Source organism: Neoarius graeffei, chromosome 25, assembly GCF_027579695.1.
Source record: "Neoarius graeffei isolate fNeoGra1 chromosome 25, fNeoGra1.pri, whole genome shotgun sequence".
Taxonomy (NCBI): domain Eukaryota; kingdom Metazoa; phylum Chordata; class Actinopteri; order Siluriformes; family Ariidae; genus Neoarius; species Neoarius graeffei.
Window position 1 is genome coordinate 39,982,155 of NC_083593.1, and position 25,781 is coordinate 40,007,935.

General features: G+C 41.3%; 1 protein-coding gene and 1 long non-coding RNA gene across 4 annotated transcripts in view; one reads left to right on the top strand and one right to left on the bottom strand.

Annotated features, from left to right (window-relative positions):
- The first annotated feature begins 3,638 nt into the window (after positions 1–3,638).
- hmgcs1 (3-hydroxy-3-methylglutaryl-CoA synthase 1 (soluble)) overlaps positions 3,639–25,781 on the top strand; it is a 29,728-nt gene continuing 7,585 nt past the window's right edge. The window contains exons 1-5 of one of the 3 annotated variants that reach the window (XM_060908190.1): positions 3,639–3,728; positions 16,927–17,384; positions 17,633–17,758; positions 21,320–21,484; positions 24,466–24,634. In XM_060908190.1, the coding sequence (XP_060764173.1) occupies positions 16,937–17,384; positions 17,633–17,758; positions 21,320–21,484; positions 24,466–24,634 (908 nt within the window). In that variant the 5' untranslated portion in view covers positions 3,639–3,728; positions 16,927–16,936. Of the gene's footprint in view, positions 3,729–14,237; positions 14,339–15,110; positions 15,295–16,926; positions 17,385–17,632; positions 17,759–21,319; positions 21,485–24,465; positions 24,635–25,781 lie in introns of those variants that run through there. The other 2 variants (XM_060908188.1, XM_060908189.1) reach the window with 2 other exon arrangements.
- LOC132873694 (uncharacterized) lies at positions 7,071–14,210 on the bottom strand. Its single transcript, XR_009651591.1, has 2 exons — positions 14,159–14,210; positions 7,071–9,983 (listed from the first exon to the last, which is right to left on the bottom strand). It is a non-coding gene; the product is annotated as an uncharacterized LOC132873694 (long non-coding RNA).

The window sequence follows — 25,781 nt, forward strand, 5'->3', positions numbered from 1 at the left end:
TGAGTAACAGGACTGAAAGTAACAGGACTGAGTTTTTAGCCTAGGATTAGCTAATACATGGAATTAAGCCACATGGCGTCATCGCTAATAGCATGACCACACTTGGCACATTCTAGGGATTTACCAAAAATCTGCATTTTTAAAATAAACAAATATCATCTAAGAAATAATTTAAGTAACAGGACAGTATGTTGACATTGACCTTATCAGTCAAAGTTAAAAAAATCATCAAATATACAGAAAAGTAAATGAGAGAACTAACTTTTGGTCTTCCCATGGCCTTCAGAAGACACAACTGATGTAACTTCCTGTTGAGCATGTGATTTATGAAATGTTCGAAATTTGTCAGATGGGGTAATATGTTTGGGTAACAGGACTGAGTGAAAACCCAGGGACATGACTAAAATGTGTATTATAACTAAGATATTGTGGATTTCTTATGAAAAAAATATATTTAAACCATGGATAAGATATGGAGTCACACAACAGTGCAAAAGAAATACTGTTTCTGAAGGATTTTAATCGTAATATTTCATAGTTAAGTATAAAGTTAGAGTGCGGGGACAGGTAACACATGCTATTTTTCAGTGTTTTAGGTAGTTTTTATTCATCCTTACAATTATATATCTTAAATTTGAAATCAGATCAATGTGCAGGACATTCTGCGTAATAAGGAAATTTATTTTAAAGTACATTTTTATGTGCATTTATACATATAATTTTCTAGGGACAGAAATGGCACCGATTCGGTGGAATGACATATATATATATATATATATATATATATATATATATATATATATATATAGAGAGAGAGAGAGAGAGAGAGAGAGAGAGAGAGAGAGAGAGAGTTTCTTTATTCAAGGAAGTATATGTTCCTTCAGGGTTCTTGGTTTTTTTTGTAGATAATCTGTTTATTTTTTTCACGGTCCAAATCCTGCGCTCTGATTGGCTGGCGAGCTGGTCCATATCCTATGGTACAGACCCCAGTTACGGACCTCTGGCAACTCGCTAATTCACAACAACAACAAACATAGTCGCATTTTTTTGTCAACATTTATCTTTTTTTTATAAGATTTATTTATAAGATTATCAAAAATCTTATAAATTTTTGCCAGCATTTCTCAGGAGAATAGCATTAATTTTACATCATGGATAGCGATAACGACAGTGTTCACAGCGAAAGCGAGTTTTACTACCCTGAGGAAGAAGAAATAAAAGAAAACATTTCAGGAGAAAGCTAAAAACCTGTAACTGTTGCTAAAGGCCAATTTATGCTGACAACGCAGTCCTCGCAGATGGCGTCGCAGAAGGCATCTGCGTAGCCCCCCCACCTTCGCAGACACTCTGCGCGCACCTCCCAAAAATTGTGACCACCGCAGAAGCCTCACAGACAGCGTCGCAGACAAGAGGGCTCTGATTGGTCCACTCTACATCCGCTGTACACGCACTTCCGCTTCCCTACTTTCCCGGTTTGGTTTGTTGTCACGACCGCCATTTTTAAAAACATGAGCGAAGATGGAGCAGCACGAAGAGCGGTTGATCGAGGAAGTGAGGAAGTACGTACATCTATACGACTCCAGTTCTAGTCATTATAAGTAACCGGAGGATAAACACACCACTAACCACACCCACCAACTACTCCTAGCGATTTCGCGACTTCGCGCCCCCTTGCGTTGTGGCGGTGAATAACATCGCGCACGCCTATTACTCCCCACTCAATGATAAATTACAACTGTCTGCGAAAAGCTATCTGCAAAAGCCTTGTCGCAAGAGCATGCAGAGGCCCTAACGCCGAGCAAAAACATGGCTGAATCCTGGATGACTCCTATTTGTATAAATAGGGGACTACATAGGCGGCAAAATGTAGTTTTTTTCCTGCCATGGAAGTGCACTTGTATACCGAGGAGGAAGCCATTTTCATTACAGCCGTGAATGAGGATTCAAAATGGCGGCTCGGCTCGGTTTTCCCTTTCAGGCGCTCTCGTTTTCTGTTAGAATTTGGTTAGTGTTGTGACGTTCGTGAACGAACTGATTCTTTTGAACGGCTCCTAGGCATGAACGATGAGAACCGAGTCTCGAGCTGGGGGAGCCGTTCTTTCTGTCGTTCTTTTTTGCCCAAGGACAAGAAGTTGGCTAAACAGCATTTGCCTTTTATTTATTCAAGTTTTATCTGTTTGCCTAATAGTTCAAATTGTTTTGTATATAGTTTATAATGTTGTTGTGTGATATTAATGATAATATTGTGGGAAAACTACTTTGCACGGACGTTCATTTAATTTATTCTATCGTCATTTTGTTTGTTCTATTTTTGTGTATTTTATTTATTTATCTGTTTGTCTAGTTGTATCTATTTTTCTAATAATAATATATTTTTTGCATTAATAGTTTGTTTTTTCCTATTAAAATAATCTTGTGTTCTTGTTATAACTTTATCTATTTATCTGACTGTTTAGTTGTATCTATTTTTGTTACAATTTCAATATTTTTAATATAGAAAGTTTGTTTTTTTCTATTAAAATGTTCTTGTGTGATAACTAGTTCTTGTGTTATATTTATTGTAGTTGTATCTATTTTGTATCTCAGACTTAAATATTTTTGTAAAACAAGTGTTTTTCTATAAAATATTCTTGCGTTCTTGATAACTATGTTCTTGAGTGGGTTCTTTTTTTTTTTTTACAGAAAAGCCGTTCTGCATGGACACTCATTGAAGCCCTCATTGTTTTTTAATGGTTATTTATGAGCGTTTAGGGGTTACAATAATGTAAGTCTAGGTTGCTTTATATAAAAGGTATGTCCAGAAATATTGATGTCACTGTCTAAGCAGAGGGATCTGGCTTCTTTAGACGCTTCTTAAAACTGAATAAATATTTAAAAAGAGCCAAATGAGCCAGTCTTTTGAACGGCTCTTTTCAAAGAACGGATCACAAAGATGCGGATCCCATCAAAGAGCCATAAATCCCATCTCTAAATTTAGTAAAGAAAAAAATAAATATATTATTTGCCAGCTTAAGGTCGGCCCGTATGGTGAAATACCGTGACCTCGGCCTTAAATACTGACCTCGGTCACGGTATTTCACGATACGGACCTGCCAGCTGGTAAATAACATATATTTATTCTCCAGGATGTTAATCTGAATCAGAATTGTTCCCTTCATACATCACTACTTTATCCACTTAAATAAATAAAATGCTTGTTCATATTTTCCAAAGCTATATTAGTCTTCCTTATTTAAAAAAAAAAATGTCCAAGTGGAGCACGACCCTTTCCCTGTAACTGTGACCGAGTCCCCGTGTGCTTCCCCTGTTTAAGACTGAGGACGGACTTGTTTATCCATCCCCGGGAATGTTTGTCAACTTGCTCCAGATCTCGCGGATTGGCGCGCACGTAGGACGGACTGAAAGACGCGCGCTGATTGGTCAGCGCTCTCTCACCATACACCGTCATTTACTCACACCATTGAGCCACTCACAGCGCGGCTTGTCCACGCGCATCCTGATTGGTGGGTCGTTAAAAAGGGGGCGGGCAATAAACCTTCAGAACTGCGGTTCTCTGTCCTGATTGGGCGCCTGAAACACGTTCAAACCTGAATAGCGCTCGCTCAGGTAATGTCTTCTGACCAGATATAAATAAGACAGAGTCCGCATCCCAGTGTTCATCCACATCGAGAGTCACAACTCTGATTTTAGTGTCAGATCATTTCTTGAAGAACTGAACACTTGCATAGGTAAGTATTTTTTTCCCTGTTTGTACAAAAACATTAATTTGCTTAATGCTATGAATTTTAAACCTAATTAATAGTATAAAATAAAATAATAAAAAGATCCTGTCTAATTTTATGAATAACAAAATAAAAAGTGCATTAAATCTATTCAGTCATAATCATAACTTGTTCAAAAAAAATCTGTATGACAGGATTTACATTCACTGTAGACATACTGTCTGAAATAATTGCATTATTGTTGTTACTATTGTAAAAACTTATTTAATATTAGGGTTAAAAAAATGGGGCACTTAGCGCTGTCGCCTCACAGCAAGAAGGTCCGGGTTCGAGCCCCGTGGCCGGCGAGGGCCTTTCTGTGCGGAGTTTGCATGTTCTCCCTGTGTCCGCGTGGGTTTCCTCCGGGTGCTCTGGTTTCCCCCACAGTCCAAAGACATGCAGGTTAGGTTAACTGGTGACTCTAAATTGACCGTAGGTGTGAATGTGAGTGTGAATGGTTGTCTGTGTCTATGTGTCAGCCCTGTGATGACCTGGCGACTTGTCCAGGGTGTACCCCGCCTTTCGCCCGTAGTCAGCTGGGATAGGCTCCAGCTTGCCTGCGACCCTGTAGAACAGGATAAAGCGGCTACAGATAATGAGATGAGATGAGAAAATGGGGCACTGAAAAACTTTTTTTCTGTCACCTTTTTTTAACCATCATCCCAGTAATCATATAATAAAAATAAACCAGACAGCTTTTTATAAAAGATCTCATTTACACTATTTAAAAGCACAAATAAAGAAGTAACCCATGAAACACAGGTAGATTAGTACTTCTTAGAACCTCTGCTTATCGCACCCTGGACATTTTCATGTTCTAACTGTTAAAGTGGGCTGCACGGTGGCACAATGAGTAGCGCTCAGCTCCGCATCACAGCTCCAGGTTCAATCCTGAGCTCGGGTTACTGTCTGTCTGGAGTTTCATATGTTCTCATGGGTTTCCTCTGGGTTCTCCAGTTTCCTCCTACTGTCCAAAAATGATAAGTGTGTGATGGTGTTTCCATTGTGTTCCCACTGGCATCCTATCCAGGGTGAACCAGAGCATTTTTTAACATAGTTACTGGGAGACCAAATGGTCTCCCAGTGGCCAGATTTAGTCTCCTAGTCAATGCCAAACCAGCTTCACTGGGAGACCAAATTTTAAAACAAGTTATGTCTTATCATTTGGTTCAATCAGTTTTAATTAATTAACCAAGTACCATGTAAGTATACATTTAACAAGGAAAACGAAGATCTATGTTATAAGACAGGGGTTCTCAACCTTTTGCAACCTGGGCCCCACCAAAGCTGGTTCATTGCAGTTGGGGGCCCCTCTTCTCCCCCCCCCAACACACTCACCCGCAGTGACGCCACCCGACCTACAGCACCTTATATTGACAGATAGATAGATAGATAGATAGATAGATAGATAGATAGATAGCCCTGGGCTAGATTATTATTATTATTATTTTTATTTTTATTTTTATTTTTTATTATCATTATTATTATTATTAGTAGTAGTAGTAGCAGTAGCAGCAGTAGTAGCATTATCCATTCCATAGAAATACATAGGCCTATTATCATTATTAGGCTATTGTTATAATTGGCAGTAGCACCACATTTCTAATCTGCTTTCGGGCATTATTATAATTATTATAATTATTATTATTATTATTATGGCCTATTATCATTACTAAGCTGTTGGCAGTAGTACAAGACTTATGTTCTTTCAGGCATTATTATTATTATTATTATTATTATTATTGCTGTTGTTGGTTGTTGATATTATTATTATTATTATTATTATGCTATTATTATTAATAGACATCATTATTATTATTATTATTATTATTATTAGTGTTTTTATTAGGTATTTTATTAGGCTTATCATTAGCTGGCTATTGATATCATTGGGAATTGGGACCAGGCGTGAATTTAGGTTTTACTTTTTACTGTGCCTTTGTGATCTGCATTTGCGTTAATGCGAGACCTGAGCCTGCTTTGCCTTACAAAGATCCTCGATTCTTGGCGAAATGTTTGACAAGCACAGTCTCAAGTCATCCTCAATTTGCGCACGATTGCGATATTTCGTTTTGAGCGCAGTCATTTTTGAAAATCCTGCCTCACACAAGTAGGTCGATGCGAATGGGATGAGCAGTTTCAAGGCTACGTCACACAGTTGCGGGTACTCCTGCATCAATGCTGCCCAGAATGTCGAAAGAGGGCATGAGGTGAAGACTGCCTTAAGTCTACTGTCACTCTTCAGCTCAATAAGCTGTTCCTGCATGTCAACTGGAAGTTCGTCAGCAGTACACACAAATGGATCTCGAACCCACGCAAAAGAGCGATAATCCTCTGTGAAGTATGCCGCAAACTGTTTTCTCATTACCGACAGGTGCTCTGACGCTGCTTGAAAGACAGATGAGAAATCGTGGGAAGTGCCTGCATTACTGATAAAGTCTGCAAGGCTTGGGAACATATCACAGTTCCCCCGACTGATGCGGCCACACACACAAGATTTTATGATAGATTGATGATAGATTTTATGATTTTATAATAGTATTGATTTGTATGTAATAGTCCAATGTCCTGCATTTTGACATGGGTAAATGTGTTGCATCTGCTTAGCTACTATAGCCTGTTAGCCCCAGATTTTTTTTTTCCTCCATACATGAAGCCTACTCGCGACCCCCCTGGAGTACCTCCGCGCCCCACCAGGGGGGCGCGCCCCCCCGGTTGAGAACCACTGTTATAAGATATACACACAAGATCATGTTGGTTAAGAAAAACAAGACTAAAATTTGGTTACTGAGATGGCTGATGTCAGAATCCGATGTCATTACTCAGTGCGTTTACATGCACATAGAGAGAATCGAATTTCTGCTGTTGCTCGACTGAAATCGAAGTTCAAAATGCCACGTATACACCTTAATTCGGCTGAAATTGAACCGAACTTGATTTCTCGGAATCGAGCTACATGACCTAGATTATGCGATTTCTGCCGAGCTACTTAGTGCATGTATACCCTATTGAGCTACGTATTCGAGCTACTTACTTCAGCACTGCCCCTTCCGGAAGTGATGAGTGACGAGACCACAAGCGGGAAACACAACAGCCTCGGTCGGCATGACAACGGCATGAATCTTTTCTTTTTGTGGCATTGTTTGCAATGTTAAAATTTAGCTCACTTACTGTATCACCAAATACATCTGTACAGCTGTTGCATAGCTGTGAATTGTGTACATAAACAAGTCACTGTATTTGTGTGTGTGTGTGTGTATATATATATAGATGTCCAACATCTGAAGAATGTCAATAAAAACAAAACAATTGAACTTTTTGTGTGTTTATTAAGACATAAGTTAAATTGTAAGCAAAAAATGGACTTTAGAAAAATATACAATTGTGCAAAATAAGTTGTCTTACAAAACAGTGGGGGCGGCACGGTGGTGTACTGGTTAGCGCTGTCGCCTCACAGCAAGAAGGTCCTGGGTTCGAGCCCCGGGGCCGGCGAGGACCTTTCTGTGTGGAGTTTGCATGTTCTGTCCGCGTGGGTTTCCTCCGGGTGCTCCGGTTTCCCCCACAGTCCAAAGACATGCAGGTTAGGTTAACTGGTGACTCTAAATTGACCGTAGGTGTGAATGTGAGTGTGAATGGTTGTCTGTGTCTATGTGTCAGCCCTGTGATGACCTGGCGACGTGTCCAGGGTGTACCCCGCCTTTCGCCCGTAGACAGCTGGGATAGGCTCCAGCTTGCTTGCGACCCTGTCGAAGGATAAAGCGGCTAGAGATAATGAGATGAGATGAGACAAAACAGTGGTCTGCGCAGGACAGTTTGTAGCCATACAGTCTGTTAGAGCAAGCCTAATAGCTTGAACACGGAACCTGTGAACACAGAACTGCCAGTGTTGCCAGATTGGGCGGTTTTAAGTGCATTTTCGCGGATTTGAACATGTTTTGGGCTGGAAAACGTCAGCAGTATCTGGCAACACTGCTGATAACTTTGTTTATACTCTTGAATAGCTCTTCTTCATGACGACAACCGGAAGTGTACCAACACGATGGGGCGTGTAGCGCCACCTGTGGCTCGGGTGCACAATGTACCTCACACAATAGCTCGATTAACTTGTGTGTATGTAGGATTGGATTTCTCTGGCACCCCTGCTGGGACCCTTAGCTCGATTACCGACAGTAGCTCGATTTGGATGTGCATGTAAACGCACTGACTGTGTAACTTTGAGTGTCTTTGACATAACATTTGAGCTTGGTAATTGCTCTTGATAGCTGTGTAGTCACTGCAGTGTGTTTGTCTGTATGGTGATTGGTGAACCATTTTGCATCACAGAATATGCCGCAGCGGTGCAGCCGCATGGACTCTGGGGCCTGTGATTGTATTGTTCAGACCAGTTGGTCTCCTAGTGGAAAATCCTTAAAAAATGCTCTGGGGTGAACTCTTTCATCTTGCATTCAGTGTCCCTGGGAATGGGCTTCCTGCTGCTTGTCTGACTGTATAGGTCTTGTCAGGTTGGCAGTTTGGACCTGTTCATGCACTCTGAGCATCATAAGGTCCAAACTGCCAAGCACACAAGATCTCTACAAATAGAGGAGCTGCAGGAAGATCCTAAGGATCATCAGGGACCCTAGCCATGGACTGTTTGCCCAACTACCATCCAATAGTTACCAAAGCATCCAGTCCAGAACCAGCTGACTCGGAGACAGTTTGTGTCCTCAAACCATCAGGATAATGAACTGTCATTAGCTCAGGTATCAGACTGGGTATTAAGCATAATTTACAGATCATACAATTTTTCACTTTGGGCCTTATTATTCTACTCCTCCATATTTTAGATTCTATTATTTTTTAAAGAGTATTTAATTTGTTTATTCTTATTCATATTTTATCCTTATCACTAGTTTATTCTTAACTATATGTATGGATGAGTGAGAAGGTTAAGAGTTTCATTGCCTACAGTGTTGTCTTGCGATGTTGATGTGTATGTGATAATCAAGCCTTTGAATCTTGAATCTTTGGATGGACTGTAACCCTGTCCAAGATGAAGTGTTTATGAAGGAAGAATGAACTGTTAAAGAGGGACAATGTATTTCTTTACTCTAAAAAAAACAAAAAAACAAATTCAGGACAGCTGCTAATATTTAACAAAAACATATATTTTTCCTATGGGCGGCACAGTGATGTAGTGGTTAGCACTGTCGCCTCACAGCAAGAAGGTCCTGGGTTTGAGCCCAGCAGCCAGCGAGGGCCTTTCTGTGTGGAGTTTGCATGTTCTCCCCGTGTCTGCGTGGGTTTCCTCCGGGTGCTCTGGTTTCCCCCACAGTCCAAAGACATGCAGGTTAGGTTAATTGGTGGCTCTAAATTGACCGTAGGTGTGAATGTGAGTGTGAATGGCTGTTTGTCTATGTGTCAGCCCTGTGATAACCTAGTGACTTGTCTAGGGTGTACCCCGCCTCTCACCCATAGTCAGCTGGGATAGGCTCCAGCCTGCCTGCGATCCTGTAGAACAGGATAAGCGGCTACAGATAATGGATGGATGGGTATTTTTCCTATTATTTATTTGGCTTGCGATATGTATAAACCTTTAATTAGGCTATACAGCAGCACAGATCTAAACTTGAATAGTTTTGAAAACTGGGGGTGGGGGTGAGTGTCCTAAGGATCTTCTTCTTTTGGCTGTTCCCGTTACAGGTCACCCCAGCGGATAATGTCCCTCCATCTCCTCCTGTAGCACCAACCGTCCTCCTTCACCACATCCATACATCTCATCTTTGGTTTTCCTCGTCTTTTCCTTCTACCTGCAAACTCCATCTCCAGCATTCTTTTCCCTATATACCCTGGATCTCTCCTCTGTACATGTCCAAACCATCTCAGTCTCGCCTCTCTCACTTTGTCTTCAAGCCGTCCTCCATGTGCTGTCGCTCTAATATTCTTGTTTCTAATCCTGTCCAACTTTGTCACTCCCAGTGAGAATCTCAACATCCTCAGCTCTGCTACCTCCAGTTCAGTTCAGTATCCTGTCTTTTTGTCAGTCTCCAAGCCATACAACATCGCTGCTTTTACTACTGTCTTGAACACTTTTTGCTTTTCACTCTTGTTGGCAACCTTCTGCACAAATCACTCCTGACATCCTCCATCCATTCTAACCTGCCTGCACTGTCTTCTTCACTCACCATTACTTTGTCCAGTTGACCCCAGATATTTGAACTCCTCCTCTGCTTTGACCACCTCCTAAGAATGAATGAATGAATTTATTTTTATTTTGAACATGTATAAAAAATGTAACTATTTGTACATACAAAAGAAAGAAAACGATACATAAAAAATAAATAAAATAACATAAAGAGCTAAGACATTACAAAACACCACACATTGTTCGAAAAAGGAGTGGGAAGAAGTACAATACTTTTTTTAATTTCCCACCCCTTTTTAACTACCCTGAAATCCAAACTGCATTAATACACCTATAAAAATATATACCATATATACACTTCATGAATATCTATATAAATATATAATTACAAAAATATATACTACATACCATATATATACACTGGGTGCGATTTGCTGGGGGGGATCATCCCCCCCCCTCTGGTTTTTATCTCTGCTGAAAAAAAATCCTTGGGGACAACCCCGTCAATAAAACAAACAAACCAAAAAAAAAGTTGACATGACAGGCATGTTGTGACACAGTTTTCTATGGTCTACATTGCACTCACTTTCAAAATGACCCGAAGTGGCAGCTTTGATGTTCACGAACGTCCCCAGCAAATAGATACATTGTAGATAATAACAATATCTTTGCGTTCTATGAGAACGCAAAGATATTGTTATTATCTACATTGCATCAATGTATCTGCAGGGATGCAAACAGCGCGCCTTTTGGCGGATGCCGCCTTTTTCACGGCCGATTTTTTTTTTTTTAGGGGGGGCGTTGGAGTGTCTGATTATAATTTCAAAGTAAATTCTGTATTAAAATTACTAAATAAGCAAATCCGTTACAGTCCATGAAACAGGAAGTATAAGGATGAGAAAAAAACAGTTTAAATCGGAAAGCTGCGCACAATGTGAACTGCGCCATCAGAGCAAACTGTTCATTTAGTATTCATGTATTTTTGTGATTTTCGAGTCACTGTCCATTTAATCCGGAGGGAGAGAAACATCACAGCAACGCGACAAGCAATGCGAACTTTGTTGTGTTAGCGTTCGTGTATTCAGTCAGAGAGATAGGAAGATGAATTTACTATCTCTGGTTTAGTGTTCGTTTTCATTTAGTGTTACTCATTTGATATCATCGGATGTTATTGAGCTGTTAGCCTATTGTTACCTTAATTTTGTGACCTTTCATGATTTAAAAAAAAAACATCCCCCCTTCTGGTTTTTTGACAAATCGCACCCTGTATATACACTTCATAAATATCTATATAAATATTTAATTACAAAAATATATACTACATACCATATATATACACTTCATGAATATCTATATGAGTGATTCCACGCTTATGGGTACTGAAATGGGGACATGAACTTATTCACCTAAAACCATTTCTTTTTTTACCATCAGGTCACAAAACATGTAATCTTTAATGAATGATATGTTAAAAGATAACTTTAATTTTCTGAGATGTAATAAAAACATATTTATATGCCAAAGTCAAGCCTATGAGTTCCAAAATGATGTCTGTTACATTACTTCTGTTACGATTGTCCATCTCGCGTCTGTTACAAATTAATTACAATCTAGCTATACAGTGGTGCTTGAAAGTTTGTGAACCCTTTAGAATTTTCTATATTTCTGCATAAATATGACCTAAAACATCATCAGATTTTCACACGAGTCCTAAAAGTAGATAAAGAGAACCCAGTTAAACAAATGAGACAAAAAATATTGTACTTGGTCATTTATTTATTGAAGAAAATGATCCAATATTGCATATCTGTGAGTGGCAAAAGTATGTGAACCTTTGCTTTCAGTATCTGGTGTGAGCCCCTTGTGCAGCAATAACTGCAACTAAATGTTTCCGGTAACTGTTGATCAGTCCTGCACACCGGCTTGGAGGAATTTTAGCCCGTTCCTCCGTACAGAACAGCTTCAACTCTGGGATGTTGGTGGGTTTCCTCACATGAACTGCTTGCTTCAGGTCCTTCCACAACATTTCGATTGGATTAAGGTCAGGACTTTGACTTGGCCATTCCAAAACATTAACTTTATTCTTCTTTAACCATTCTTTGGTAGAACGACTTGTGTGCTTAGGGTTGTTGTCTTGTTGCATGAACCACCTTCTCTTGAGATTCAGTTCATGGACAGATGTCCTGACATTTTCCTTGAGAATTCGCTGGTATAATTCAGAATTCATTGTTCCATCAACGATGGCAAGCCGTCCTGGACCAGATGCAGCAAAACAAGTCCAAACCATGATACTACCACCACCATGTTTCACAGATGGGATAAGGTTCTTATGCTGGAATGCAGTGTTTTCCTTTCTCCAAACATAACGCTTCTCATTTAAACCAAATATTCTATTTTCATCTCATCCATCCACAAAACATTTTTCCAATAGCCTTCTGGATTGTTCACGTGATCTTTAGCAAACTGCAGACGAGCAGCAATATTCTTTTTGGAGAGCAGTGTCTTTCTCCTTGCAACCCTGCCATGCACACTATTGTTGTTCAGTGTTCTCCTGATGGTGGACTCATGAACATTAACATTAGCCAATGTGAGAGAGGCCTGCAGTTGCTTAGAAGTTACCCTGGGGTCCTTTGTGACCTCACTGACTATTACACGCCTTGCTCTTGGAGTGATCTTTGTTGGTCAACCACTCCTGGGGAGGGTAACAATGGTCTTGAATTTCCTCCATTTGTACACAATCTGTCTGACTGTGGATTGGTGGAGTCCAAACTCTTTAGAGATGGTTTTGTAACCTTTTCCAGCCTGATGAGCATCAACAACGCTTTTCCTGAGGTCCTCAGAAATCTCCTTTGTTCGTGCCATGATACACTTCCACAAACATGTGTTGTGAAGATCAGACTTTGATAGATCCCTGTTCTTTAAATAAAACAGGGTGCCCACTCACACCTGATTGTCATCCCATTGATTGAAAACACCTGACTCTAATTTCACCTTCAAATTAACTGCTAATCCTAGAGGTTCACATACTTTTGCCACTCACAGATATGTAATATTGGATCATTTTCCTCAATAAATAAGTGGCCAAGTATAATATTTTTGTCTCATTTGTTTAACCGGGTTCTCTTTATCTACTTTTAGGACTTGTGTGAAAATCTGTTGATGTTTTAGGTCATATTTATGCAGAAATATAGAAAATTCTAAAGGGTTCACAAACTTTCAAGCACCACTGTATACCATGTTAATCTTATTGAAAGAATGTGTATGTTTATTCTACTACACATGTTTATTAATTATATTTGCTAAAACATCACCTTCCTATGTTTCAAAAAGTAATTCTACATTGTTAAAATTGAGAATATATACGTCCACAACACTTCTGTTACGTTCTGACTTTGGCATATAAATATGTTTTTATTACATCTCAGAAAATTAAAGTTATCTTTTAACATATCATTCATTAAAGATTACATGTTTTGTGACCTGATGGTAAAAAAAGAAATGGTTTTAGGTGAATTTTTAAAAATAAGTTCATGTCCGGGCAGCACGGTGGTGTAGTGGTTAGCGCTGTCGCCTCACAGCAAGAAGGTCCGGGTTCGAGCCCCGTGGCCGGCGAGGGCCTTTCTGTGTGGAGTTTGCATGTTCTCCCCGTGTCCGCGTGGGTTTCCTCCGGGTGCTCCGGTTTCCCCCACAGTCCAAAGACATGCAGGTTAGGTTAACTGGTGACTCTAAATTGACCGTAGGTGTGAATGTGAGTGTGAATGGTTGTCTGTCTCTATGTGTCAGCCCTGTGATGACCTGGCGACTTGTCCAGGCTGTACCCCGCCTTTCGCCCGTCGTCAGCTGGGATAGGCTCCAGCTTGCCTGCGACCCTGTAGAAGGATAAAGCGGCTAGAGATAATGAGATGAGAAGTTCATGTCCCCATTTCAGTACCCATAAGCATGGAATCACTCATATAAATATATAATTACAAAAATATATACTACATACCATATATATGCACTTCATAAATATCTATATAAATATTTAATTACAAAAATAAATATATACTACATACCATATATACACTTCATAAATATCTATCTATCTATCTATCTATCTATATATATATATATATATATATATATATATATATATATATACACTTCAGAATAATCTCAGGAAAGACTTTCGAACACTGTATACACAAACAAAGCAACATTTTTCAACATACAGTAGTTTCGTTATTAATTAACTACATAAATATTTAGGGGTCGATTTGAAAGACAGCGTTACCATAGCAGGCTAAAACAGAGCGCTTGTCTGAGTGTTAAACCGGAAGTCGGTCCGTCCGCTATTGTTGTCCGGCTGCACGATCACGTTAGAAAACAACTGACCTTATGATCTGCGGGAAGGAGCAGAAACTCCTCACTTTCTGACATTGACGGTTTTTTGTGTGTGTTATATGTTTGTAAGGTAAGAATATATCCTGTTATCTGTAATTATTCTGAGAAAACTGATTTATTTAGAGTAAAAATGAATTTGTGAATCGTGAGGTTTTCGTTTTCCGCCGAGTTTAGCCGGGTTAGCTAGCTGTCGTCACACCTCGTCATAATGTACACTAGCGGTGTTTGGAGCTGACTAGCTTGCTAACTATCAGAACCAGAACCACATTCGAGTTTACTGCCAGGTCCGGTTTTGTTTTGGTGCTTGAACAGTTAAGATAATTTAAAAACAGACAAAGTAGTTATATAGCTAAGTAGAATTAAAAATAATAGACATATTTAAAGTGTGTGGGTTGTTTATGAAGTCCAAGCTGGACAGTATGACCCGGAATGTACAAAAATAATCAGGTCACAGGATGATGGTGATGATGAGTCATGACATAAGTGTGTGAGAAGAGAATATGTGCAATGGGTTAAATAAATAGCCAAGCTATACAGTGTGAGCCTGAATGTGTAATAAAAGTTCACAGAATTAAGATGACCATGAATGTGCAAAATAGCAGTTCGGAGACAAAGTGCATTCATGTTAGAGTCAGAGTTTAGAGATTTGAGACCTGATTGATGAAACCAGTTGCAGCGGGGAGTAAAAGCTGGTCTTATGGCATGAGGTTTTGGTTGTAATGGACTGCAAAGTACTACCAGAGGTCCGACTATTGACCTGTGTGTTACTTTATTTAATTCCCTAAACTAATGTTGACTTTTCTTAGACATTATATTACATTACAGGCATTTAGCAGACGCTGTTATCGAGAGCGACGTACAACATACCCAGAGCAGCCTGGGGGTTAGGTGCCTTGCTCAAACAGACTTCAGCCATTCCTGCTGGTTCAGGGAATCAATCCGACAACCTTTTGGTCCCAAAGCTGCTTCTCTAACCATTAGGCCATGGCTTCAACCTGATGTCTTAGAATGACTGACTAATTTTAGGTATGTAAGTCCTGAAACTGCCTATTGGCCATGTGTGTGTGTGTGTGTGTAGTTGAGTTTGAATATTTATCTGGTTAGTTTAACGTGTAAGCCAATTATAGGAAGGATGTTCACTTTAGCCGACTGATTGCTCTGTCAGCTGCTCACTCTGCCACCAGGACACTACTTCATTGTTTTATAGGTCAAACTACTGCTGGACCAAAGTTTCTGTAAGTTTTACATATCTATTGTGGGGCGGCACGGTGGTGTAGTGGTTAGCGCTGTTGCCTCACAGCAAGAAGGTCTGGGTTTGAGCCCTGTGGCTGACGAGGGCTTTTCTGTGCGGAGTTTGCACGTTCTCCCCGTGTCCGCGTGGGTTTCCTCCGGGTGCTCTGGCTTCTCCCACAGTCCAAAGACATGCAGGTTAGGTTAACTGGTGGCTCTAAATTGAGCATAGAATGTGAATGGTCGTCTGTGTCAGCCCTGTGATGACCTGGCGACTCGTCCAGGGTGTACCCCGCCTTTCATCTGTAGTCAGCTGGGATAGGCTCCAGCTTGCCTGCGACCCTGTAGAACAGGATAAAGCGGCTAGAGATAACGAGATGAGATATCTATTGTGCAGTTGTTTGTTTCAGGTTGTTTTGAAAGGCGTCTTGTTAGACAGTAACTAATGAGTGAGTGACTGACTGAATGAAAGCTGTGCTACGGTTTGATGATACAACACACAGGTTCCCAATCCTGGAGTACTTTCACTTTCCTGCTCCCAGCTAATGATCAGCACTTCCTGGAGTGTGGTAGAGTACATAAAGCACTAAAATGTACAGAAACAGGATTGGGAATCACTGATCTAAAGTAAGGCCTTTTTATTTTGCTATACACACATGATTAGTTGTTCTTTATTCTTTGTATATGTACACTTAAAGGTCTGAAGCACAGCGACCTTGTTATCCATTTCTCATGACTGTGGTCCAAGTCACTGATTAAATTCCTGTTTGACTGATCAAGGATATCTTTATTATCTCCGAGGGGAAATTTATTCTACAGTCAGCAACACACACACACGCAGATCAGATGAGTAATAAATATACTGTAAATACAACATAAACATGTCGGGTATGAAATAATGGCTTATACACTTATACAGAGTGGGCAGTAAATTTCCGTACATAGGTGGAATTAACATGTTGATTTTAATTTTGCAGATAACTTTGAATGATGCATTTGTCAAGAGAAAAACTAATAGAAATAATACTGATGGTGTATTCTAATCTGTTTTAAAAATAATGGCACCCATGTGTGGAACATATTTTATGCTTAAAATCAGTTTTTCGTACGGGTTCGTTTCCCCTGTGTTCAGAAACTTATGGCCCACGCTGTATATTCAGTGTACTGTGCTTCAAAGCCAATATGAGCGCCATTTTGGGACTGTTGTAAACAGCTTGATGTGACAACTAGGTAAAAGGTCATGGGATAACAGTTTTTGACCTTTCCCCCATTAAACCGTTAATCTTATTACAGAGGACTTGCACGTGTTGCAAGTGTGTGCGTCAGTCACAGAACATGCTTTCAAATATTCTGATGAAAGGATTAATTGTCAGCAGTTGTTTCTGTGCAGGCAGAATCACTTGAGCAGTGCACCTTTTTCTTTTCCAGCCCAATCACAATGCCTGGTTCTCTTCCTGTGAGCTGTTCAGCCACTTGGCCCAAAGATGTGGGCATCATTGCTATGGAGGTCTACATTCCGTCCCAGTATGTAGACCAGGCAGAATTGGAGGAGTTTGATGGTGTAGGAACAGGGAAGTACACCATCGGTCTTGGGCAAGCACGAATGGGTTTCTGCTCCGACCGGGAGGACATCAACTCGCTGTGTCTGACTGTCGTGCAGCGGCTTATGGAGAGAAACGCTTTGTCCTATGACAGCGTGGGAAGACTTGAGGTGGGCACAGAGACCATCATCGACAAGTCGAAGTCGGTGAAGACAGTATTAATGCAGCTGTTTGAAGAATCAGGAAATACAGACGTGGAGGGAATCGATACTACTAATGCATGTTATGGAGGCACTGCTGCTCTTTTCAATGCTGTCAATTGGGTGGAGTCCAGCTCCTGGGACGGTAAGCTTTGCTTACTCATACATTCTGGCTTTGACCATCATTTATTTATAAATGCACTGAGACTGAGAGCTTTGATGAAATTGAGTAATTATAAAGGAGGGTTTTTTGTTTTTTTTAAAGAATTATGCTTACTCTTAGATTTTCCAAGCATTAAGTGCATCATGCTGAAATAATTTTACTTTCATGCTCATAGTATTTATCCCTATTGGTATTTATATGTAATTTGTATTTATTATTTCCCGCTGCAGGTCGTTACGCCCTGGTTGTGGCTGGAGATATCGCCGTGTACGCCACAGGCAGTGCCAGGCCAACAGGAGGCGCTGGAGCGGTGGCCATGTTGGTAGGGCCGAACGCACCACTGGCATTTGATAGAGGTATGTGGCCTTAAAAAAAAAAAATCACAGCTGTCATGACCTTTGATACACTTACACCACTGCTCTTGTTTTGATTTATAGTTAAGATCAGAGTCACCTGAGATTTACTCCGAGATTTATTGGTGTTTCTAAATGCTGATTACATGCCTTACAAAATTTAATAGGCTTTTCCTAAAAAAGTAAGGAAGTTAAAGTAGTATGCCTGGGGAAATTGAATGATTGCTGCAGGTATTTTTATTTTTTTAATTCCTGTAAAATGGCATAAAAGTTGTCTGACACTGAATAGTTTAAAGTAACTGTTTGTTGCACAGATCCTCAGACAAAATTTAAATTTGCATCGTTTTCCCCTTCATCCCAAGTGTAGTCGATGAGTCCACACTTGTTTGCTGATGCAGTTTAGCACTATAGAAACTGTTTGTTTAAATCATCACACTCTCAGCTCAAACTGAATTGATCAATATATCAATCTAGAGGTGTGAATCTGTTTGCATGTTCTCCCTGTGTCCACGTGGGTTTCCTCCAGGTGCTCCGATTTCCCCCACAGTCCAAAGACATGCAGGTTAGGTTAACTGGTGACTCTAAATTGACTGTAGGTGTGAATGTGAGTGTGAATGGGTGTCTGTGTGTCAGCCCTGTGATGACCTGGCAACTTGTCCAGGATGTACCCCGCCTTTCGCACGTAATGAGCTGGGATAGGCTCCAGCTTGCCTGCGACCCTGTAGAACAGGATAAAGCGGCTAGAGATAATGAGATGAGATGAGGTGAGGTGTGAATCTGGACTGGGATCCCACAGGACAACCTTGTGGCTGATCCCTCCCACCTCGAACATAAACTCTTTGAGACGCTCCCCTGTGGCAGGAGGCTGCAAGTCCATCAAGACCAAAACCTCACGCCACAGAAACAGTTTCTTTCCCATCACTGCTGGCCTCATAAACATGACTAGTGACCCCCACTTACTCTGCCCCTCCCTGCCAGCACCATTCCTCAGACTTCTGGTCCACTGCCACACCCACACATCCCTCAATAAACAAGACCAGTGACCCCCATTTACTCTGCCCCCCCTGGAGGTCAGAGTTGGCACAGAGACAGATAACAGGTTAGTTCTGAGTGTTGAGTCTCATGTGCATGATCTGTTCGGAGTTGACTGGACCCGGCTCCACGATCTGGATTAGCTTATTGCTGATAGCAAATCCGACTCCATGCTCTCTGGGCTCATTTTCATCTTTCCCTTGCTAGAAAAACATGAACTCTTTTTCCTTTAGGCTTCCAGAACCTGCTAGGTGAGTTTCCTGTAAAGCAGCGATATTGACATTTAAAGGAACAGTCCACCGTACTTCCGTAATGAAATATGTTCTTCTCTGAATTGAGACGAGCTGATCCGTACCTCTCCGAGCTTTGTGCGACCTCCCAGTCAGTCAGACGCGCTGTCACTCCTGTTAGCAATGTAGCTAGGCTCAGCATGGCCAATGGTATTTTTTGGGGCTGTAGTTAGATGCGACCAAACTCTTCCACGTTTTTCCTGTTTACATAGGTTTATATGACCAGTGCATTGATGCGCTGTCGAAGCGCGCAGAAGGTGTTAGTACGCCTGTCATTATAGTACGGACTTTCCATAGCATAGAAAATCGCCACGTTTCAATTTGTGTAACTGAACTTTGTTTCATGTCACTGGTCATATAAACCTATGTAAACAGGAAAAACGTGGAAGAGTTTGGTCGCATCTAACTACAGCCCCAAAAAATACCATTGGCCATGCTGAGCCTAGCTACATTGCTAACAGGAGTGACAGCGCGTCTGACTGACTGGGAGGTCGCACAAAGCTCGGAGAGGTACGGATCAGCTCGTCTCAATTCAGAGAAGAACATATTTCATTATGGAAGTACGGTGGACTGTTCCTTTAAGTCTGTCCAGTTCTCTGCTGATGACAGCTGTCTTGCGGAGTCCATCAGTGTCGCGAATGTCCTTGGTCAGACCGGTAAGCATCGTTTGGACATTCCAGCTCCCAAGAGTGAGAGCTGGCCTTCTTTTTGTACGTCTAGAATTCTTAGGTGAGAGAGTTGCAGTCCACTTGTCAGTCTGTTTCCAAACTTGAGTCTTGCTCACCTCAGCGAGACAGATGGACCATGGCGGGACAACACCTTATTGGCTGGGGGCTGCCCAGCTTTAAGCAGGCGGTAGATGTCCAATGGGACTAAAAAGTCCCTCCTATTGTCGAGAGTGACCCCTGGCGTCAGGCTCTACACCAATCAAGCCATGACTTAGGCCAAGTTTACATTAGACCGTATCTGTCTCATTTTCTTCGCGGATGCACTGTCCGTTTACATTAAAACAACGGGAATCCGCCAGCGTCCACGTATTCAATCCAGATCGTGTCTGGTCCGGTGCTGTGTAAACATTGAGAATACGCGGATACGCTGTGCTGAGCTCTAGCTGGCGTCGTCACTGGACAACGTCACTGTGACATCCACCTTCCTGATTCGCTGGCGTTGGTCATGTGACGCGACTGCTGAAAAACGGCGCGGACTTCCGCCTTGTATCACCTTTCATTAAAGAGTATAAAAGTATGAAAATACTGCAAATACTGATGCAAATACTGCCCATTGTGTAGTTATGATTGTCTTTAGGCTTGCCATCCTTCCACTTGCAAGTGGTAAGTGATATGCGCTGGGATCACACACACAGCGGCTCAGTCCCGAATCACTGCTTGTGCACTTCACTCGCGCGCTCTGTGAGCTGCGCAGGGCCAGAGTGCGCACCCTCCAGAGGGCACTCGCTGTTCAGGGCGGAGTGATTTGGAGCGCAGGATGCCTGCAGAGCCGAGCGTATCCGTGTATTGGTGTTGCTGTGTGCACGCGAATCGTGTATTGGTGTTGCTGTGTGCACACTAATCGTTTTAAAAACATTAATCTGATGATCCGCTGATACGGTCTAATGTAAACCCCACCTTAGAACCGGTAACTGCCACTCCCCGGTTTGTTTCTGTGCCAGGCAGAGCCGTACGACATGCTGAAGTTGCCTCTCCAGGATGCGCTAGCCTGGGCGGTATATGTGGAGAAACTGGTCTGCCCATGTCCTAGAATCCCCCTCTCGGTATTACTGGTAGAGTCTGAAGGAAAGGCGTAGCCAGTACGTTCGGGACCAGTTTGACTGCAGGAGTTGCCAGCGACTGGATTACCACCATGCTGCCTACAGGGCTCCACTCCGGATTTCTGTCAGGGTTGACTCCTTTAGCCTTTGGCTATCCCTAGCCACCCACAAGGCAGTGGGGCTATTTGCACATGGCATAGCAAGGCCGTATCCCTGGCTGAGGGAGGCGACGGGTGTGCACCCAGGCTAGTGGAGGGAAGGAGGCACCTTGCCTCTCCATTTTAGACCGGCTCCAAGCTAGGTCTAGCCACTGCCCTCAAGCCAGTTTCCTTTTGGCATTACTGAACCAAATAGTGTGTGATGGTTTAAACACAGTTTGCATAATACTAAATTGACTAGTAGAACGTTCAAACAGTGGCTCATAATGGTGTTTGTTTTTTATATTTATTTATTTATTTCTCTCTCTCTCTGCAGGTCTACGAGGGACTCATATGCAGCATGCATATGATTTTTATAAGCCTGATATGGTGTCTGAGTATCCTGTAGTGGATGGCAAGCTCTCCATCCAATGCTACCTCAGTGCATTGGACAGATGTTACTCTGTCTACCGCAATAAAATTCAAGCCCAATGGCAAAGAGGTGTGTACTCTCATCAGCATGCTCATTCCTTATGGAAGCCTTTTATCTGACCGTTTAATCCTGAGCTCTGTAGTCACTGTAGTACTTTACTCACTTACTGACAGTTCAAGTACAGGTGCTGGTCATATAATTAGAATATCATGAAAAAGTTATTTCAGTAATTCTATTCAAAAAGTGAAACTTGTATATTATATTCATTCATTGCACACAGACTGATATTTCAAATGTTTATTTCTTTTAATTTTGATGATTATAACTGGCAACTAATAAAAATCCCAAATTCAGTATCACAGAAAATTAGAATATTACTTAAGACCAATACAAAAAAAAGGATTTTTAGAAATGTTGGCCAACTGAAAAGTCTGAACATGAAAAGTATGAGCATGTACAGCACTCGATATTTAGTTGGGGCTCCTTTTGCATGAATTACTGCAGCAATGCAGCGTGGCATGGAGTCGATCAGTCTGTGGCACTGCTCAGGTGTTATGAGAGCCCAGGTTGCTCTGATAGTGGCCTTCAGCTCTTCTGCATTGTTGAGTCTGGCGTATCGCATCTTCCTCTTCACAGTACCCCATAGATTTTCTATGGGGTTAAGGTCAGGCGAGTTTGCTGGCCAATTAAGAACAGGGATACCATGGTCCTTAAACCAGGTACTGGTAGCTTTGGCACTGTGTGCAGGTGCCAAGTCCTGTTGGAAAATGAAATCTGCATCTCCATAAAGTTGGTCAGCAGCAGGAAGCATGAAGTGCTCTAAAACTTCCTGGCAGACGGCTGTGTTGACCTTGGACCTCAGAAAACACAGTGGACCAACACCAGCAGATGACATGGCACCCCAAACCATCACTGACTGTGGAAACTTTACACTGGACCTCAAGCAACGTGGATTCTGTGCCTCTCCTCTCTTCCTCCAGACTCTGGGACCTTGATTTCCAAAGGAAATGCAAAATTTACTTTCATCAGAGAACATAACTTTGGACCACTCGGCAGCAGTCCAGTCCTTTTTGTCTTTAGCCCAGGCGAGACGCTTCTGACGCTGTCTCTTGTTCAAGAGTGGCTTGACACAAGGAATGCGACAGCTGAAACCCGTGTCTTGCATACGTCTGTGCGTGGTGGTTCTTGAAGCACTGACTCCAGCTGCAGTCCACTCTTTGTGAATCTCCCCCCACATTTTTGAATGGGTTTTGTTTCACAATCCCAGGGTGCGGTTATCCCTATTGCTTGTACACTTTTTTTTTTTTTTCTACCACATCTTTTCCTTCCCTTCGCCTCTGTTAATGTGCTTGGACACAGAGCTCTGTGAACAGCCAGCCTCTTTAGCAATGACCTTTTGTGTCTTGCCGTCCTTGTGCAAGGTGTCAGTGGTCATCTTTTGGACAACTGTCAAGTCAGCAGTCTTTCCCATGATTGTGTCGCCTACAGAACTAGACTGAGAGACCATTTAAAGGCCTTTGCAGGGGTTTTGAGTTAATTAGCTGATTAGAGTGCGGCACCAAGTGTCTTCAATATTGAACCTTTTCACAATATTCTAGTGCTGTCAAGCGATTAAAATATTTAATCACGATTAATGTCGCGACTGTCATAGTTAACTCGCGATTAATCGCAATTTAATCGCACATTTTTGTCACATGAAAAAACATTGTAATTCTCTTATCAGCATAAAAATGTGAATGGGCTTGCTTTGTACCAATGTTTTTTTTTATTGCAAAGCATAACACGTCTTGACACAGCCACTGCAAAGTGAAACCTAAGCCGAGCACCGGGGCTAGCAAAAGAACCATGAGTGAAGTGATCTACTGCTTGAGTTAGTCTACAACTCTAATCAGAGAGACAGGTTACACAGTGACGGTAGGCTTGACATGCTTGATTATAATATAAAGTACACTATTATATTAACTTTAAGTTGTTCGTTGATAAATATTGCATTGAATCTGATCTTTACTGTTTCAACTCACTTAACACATTTTGTACTTTTACACTTTCTGCCTGTTGATGCGTCGCGCTGTCCAATCGGAGGCGGCCAAATTTGCATATTACAGGAAGGATTTCTGGGATAGCATTGAGTTTACAGTTCAGAGGGATCTGGCTTCTTTAGACGCTGTCTTCTTAAAACTGAATAAATATTTAAAAAGGGCCAAATGAGCCAGTCTTTTGAACGGCTCTTTTCAAAGAACGGATCACAAAGATGCGGATCCCATCAAAGAGCCATAAATCCCATCTCTACTAGCGCGCCCTGCCCGCGCTGATTCTTGGGGGGGAGGGCAGAGGACTCTGGCTGTGCGGGGCGTGGCATTACAGTCTAGCTGCTATCGTTTTTCTAAGCAAAGTCTCTGTTCCAAGTTCCTGGCAGTTTCAAAAGCTTATGAAAAACCTACATCATGTCACAGAGCGTTAATCTCGCGATAAAAAAATTATTGCCGTTAAAATTGAGTCAAGTTAACGCGTTAACACGACATTTTTGACAGCACTACAATATTCTAATTTTCTGAGATACTGAATTTGGGGTTTTCATTAGTTGTCAGTTATAATCATCAAAATTAAAAGAAATAAACACTTGAAATATATCAGTCTGTGTGTAATGAATGAATATAATATACAAGTTTTACTTTTTGAATGGAATTACTGAAATAAGTCAACTTTTTCCTGATATTCTAATTACATGACCAGCACCTGTATGTAAAGTAGTAGATTTGTTCAAACAAAGTAAGATGAGGTTGGCTGTTCCAACACGTTTTTTTATACAGCATTCTCAGCCACAGGAAGAGGTTTTGATCTGAAGTGAATATGCTGCTAGTTTATTGCTTGATTTCACGGAGTTGTGCTTCTTTAGAATAGGCTAAAGAACAGTTATCAAGAAATTATCATAAAAGACTGTGGTGGTGGCGGTGATTATCTCTGTCTAAATGACTGAAGCTCAACACAACATACTACTTTACAGTTATTTTATCTATAAATACAGTATGTTTTGTTTGTGTTTGCTTCAGAGGGTCGTGAGAGACTGTTCAGTCTTAATGACTTTGGCTACATGGTCTTCCACTCTCCCTACTGTAAACTGGTTCAGAAATCTCTGGCTCGACTGCTGCTCAACGACTTCCTCTCTCATCCCAATCCCAACACAGAGAGTGGACCCTTCAGCGGCCTGGAAGCCTTCAGGTCAGTATCCATAAATAAATAGAGAGGGAGAGAGCTGTCATTTCCTGTAAAGCCCTGCTTACAAGTGTCAAAACCTGTGTTTGGGCAGCATGTACTTTGTTTTGCTCTCCAACTCGCTGTTGTGTCTTCACTGACACAAAGACTAGACGTGTATATGTAGCAACGACTGCTTTTATCATCTCGTAGACTGGAGAGATTTAGTCAAACATTTGTCTTGAACTTGAGCTTTCAAATTTAACACAAAAAAACCAAGTGATGTGAATTAGAAAGTCATTAGCATGCAATGTAAAATTTAATATTTTATCTAGTTTAAGTGTTCCAGGAAAAGCTTCATTCTGCTCAGACTTGCATTAGAAGTAGAGACTATTCCCTTTGTGTGAAATCGCTCCCTACTCACTATATAGTGAGGACGCCATTTTGTAGTGCTGTCCGAAACCTTAGTGAGGATTGTTTACACCCTATATAGTGCACTCAAAGTATCCCACAATGCATCACGAAAAGTAGTGTACAACGATGGTCACTAACCAAAGCAATATATCCCATCGTGCATTGCGGTCGCGCTGAAAGAATATCCCATCGTCCATTGCGGTCGCGCTGAAAGCCTCAAATTTGATTTAATAAAAGGCAGCGGCAAAGAAGAAAATATTCGGCCTTGATTTAAAAGAACTGAAAGATGCAGATACTTTGTATTGATTAACATGGGAAATACGCTCAGTATAATATGTATTTATCACAAAAGTACATGCATGTATTTATTTTGAAAACCCACCAGCCGACTGATCTGGCACGTTTTAATTGTGTGACGGTAATGACGTAAAAAACGGCGCAACAAACTAGTGCCTGAAAGCGTTTTTTCATTTTACCAATGAGTTCACCATGTAGTCCTCTATATAGTAATTCCCTATATAGGGAGTAGTGAATGAGTGAGTGATTTCAGACACGGTATATTTATGTATAAAACACTGAGGTGGTAATACACCCTGAATGGGACACCGGTACATTATAGGACACCATGCACACACACACATTCACATCTAGGACAATAATGTTGTTGTCAGGCTGATTTTGCTTGATCCTTGTAAAATCTTCCATCTTTAACTCCTCTTTTTTTAAACCCTATTCTTCACCCAGTTAGGTCAAATCCCAA